We start from the raw sequence: 2500 nt of genomic DNA on the forward strand, positions 1-2500 counted from the left end.
TAACGCATTTTCAGAGAAAATTGAACTCAGAAGTGAAGTAATACTTATATTTCGATCACTAACTGTGATCCTCTTCAGGGGATTAGTACAGAGGAAGGTTAGATCATAAAGAATATATAGAGACGTAAGATGATAAAAAATAAAATAAAATAAAAAGAGGCCAGGTGGCTCTCAAGGGACATGCCCCTGCTGGGGGGCTTGATAGACAGCTAGTAAGGTCAGGTCCTACTACCGTGGGAGGTAATTTGTTTACTGCCAATGTGGTTATACAATGTGGAGGTTATTGTCCTTTTGAGATGTTGAAGTTAGGGTAGTCAGTCAAACTCCCCACCTCACCAGGGTCATGTCACTGAGTCACTCCCCGTCTCTCTCTCTTTTTTTTTTTTGTAGTATCTTACGTCTGTATATATCCTTTGTGCTCTAACCTTTCTCTGTACTTATCCTCTGAAGAGAACTACAGTTAATGATCGAAATATAAGTATTACTTCGCTTCTGAGTTTAATTTTCTCTGAAAGCGAGTTATAAGTTTGAATATCTTTACTGTTTAGGTCTTAAAGATCCCTTTCTTCATTTAGTCGTGTATCTTTAAAATTCAGTAGGAAATGGTTAATTACTTCGTTCACTCGTAGATATATTCTTCTTTGTTGATTCACTTATTTGATGGAGAGACTCACGTATATTATCCTTAACCGTACCATTAACAGTCATTGTTGATTTTGTTTTCAAAAACATTAAAATTTTATTAAATTTGGTAGAAGGCACTGGCTTCACACTGTTCATTATTTGCTTAAACATTCTTCTGACTGAGGTATGTACCCTTAACAAGCACAGGATTATTGTGTAATGGTCAGCATAACAAAATCTCTAAGGCTTGCCACGATAGTGACTAACACGATCAAACGATATCTGGGTCCTGAATCTATGTTTGTCTTTGTCTGTGCACTTCTCCTATACAAACTTAGCCTCATTTTCATCTTTGACATTTCTTCACACTAATCACGGTCTAAATAAGAACAACTTAGGACATTTTGGAAAGAAAACTAACGACATGACGTCATATCGTTAAAACTAACGACATGACGTCATATCGTTAGCTTTCTCTCCAAGTCAAGCTGACTTCTTATCATTTAGTCTTCGCTTTGATCAATTTTTCTAGATATCTATATGAATTGTATAATATATCTGATTCCATGATATCGTTTCTTAACAACTATATTCAACTTAATAGATTTCTTTAAATAATCTATTTTAGTTATTAAGCAATTTTATTCAATCAAAATATCTTCTTGCCAGAAATGAATCAGTAAATCAGTCATGGGATCAAAGAACTTAACACGCTGTAGCTCTTCACTAATTATACAAATCTCTTTCCTGTGCAGATTAAGTTAATGGAGATTTTCTTAATAAAAACAAAAAGATGAAACAGGAACATCAGCATGAAAGAAAAATGATATAGAAAAATATTAAGCTTAGCGCAAATGAGAACAAAAAGTCTGAAGTCAAACGTTCTCTATAACATTTCATTGGCGATTTAACAACTTCAGAGAAGAAAATCTCCTCTATTTTAATCTGGACAAACAACAATTTCTTTTTCGTAATATGGTCTTCTTAATCCTAGTTAGTATTCTACTTATTTTATTTTTTCTATTCTAACTGAAAACAGGTGATTTTATTGAAATTAGAGACATTTTTCCCTTTATGCCTTTGGGGGTTAGATACTATAAAAAAAAGGATCAAGCTTAACTCCCTAAAGCATTTTGCCCACGTTAAGTAGGCCTACCTTAATCTAGATGACGTCAGAGAGAGTTAATTAGCTTTAGAGAAAACTCCTATGTGCTTTCGAGGGTTAAGCAATATAGAAATTATCATGGATAATTCTCTCTCTCTCTCTCTTTTTTTTTTTTGTGACGCCATATTTCAATTTTAGAAGAAAAACCTTCAGATTTTTGTTTCTAATCTCTCTCACTTCTCTCTCTGTCTCACAATTCTTTCTATCTCTCTCTTTCTCTCTTTTTCTCTCGCTCCAGATGTGGACTCTTTCTCCCTGGCGCATGCTTTCCTTGTTTAGACCAAATTCACAAAATCAGAAAACAATTCGCTACATTTTGCACCTCATGTCTCTCCTCGTTACGAGACCGCTTACATGATTTCTGTTTCATTATTGTGGCTATATAGACCTCTTTTTTTTTTTTTTTTTTTTTTTTTTTTTTTTTTTGATGCTCAGAATCACCACCCGCCAGCTGAAGACAGATTTATATTTTTTGCATTGCTTCTGTAATATGCATACTTATTTCCTACCGTCTCATCAAAGCAGACCACTGAAGACCAACAATTTGACTCGTTAGATCCAACACAAGCACCGTTCTCCTTGTTTTGCATGATATCTTTTTTTATCTTCAGTTCGGATTCATAAATCTTGGTTGGGCGCAGGACTTGGCAGCCTCATCGTCGCCTGTAAGTCCGCGGGCCACTTCCCCTCCTTCCCCCCTCTCCCCCTCTC

The 2500-nt window shown here is 35.2% G+C and overlaps 1 protein-coding gene across 5 annotated transcripts in view; it reads left to right on the forward strand.

The window, feature by feature from the left end:
• Cbp53E (Calbindin 53E) overlaps positions 1–2500 on the forward strand; it is a 176330-nt gene that overhangs the window by 166504 nt on the left and 7326 nt on the right. Inside the window, exon 13 of one of the 5 annotated variants that reach the window (XM_076210177.1) lies at positions 2401–2454. The exons of the other annotated variants lie outside the window; for them this stretch is intronic. Within the exon in view, the coding sequence (XP_076066292.1) occupies positions 2401–2413 (13 nt within the window). The 3' untranslated portion in view covers positions 2414–2454. The remainder of the gene's footprint in view (positions 1–2400; positions 2455–2500) is intronic. 5 annotated transcript variants of the gene reach the window in all.

This window comes from Oratosquilla oratoria, chromosome 2, assembly GCF_046742065.1.
Source record: "Oratosquilla oratoria isolate Oo_2021 chromosome 2, ASM4674206v1, whole genome shotgun sequence".
Classification (NCBI taxonomy): Eukaryota; Metazoa; Arthropoda; class Malacostraca; order Stomatopoda; family Squillidae; genus Oratosquilla; species Oratosquilla oratoria.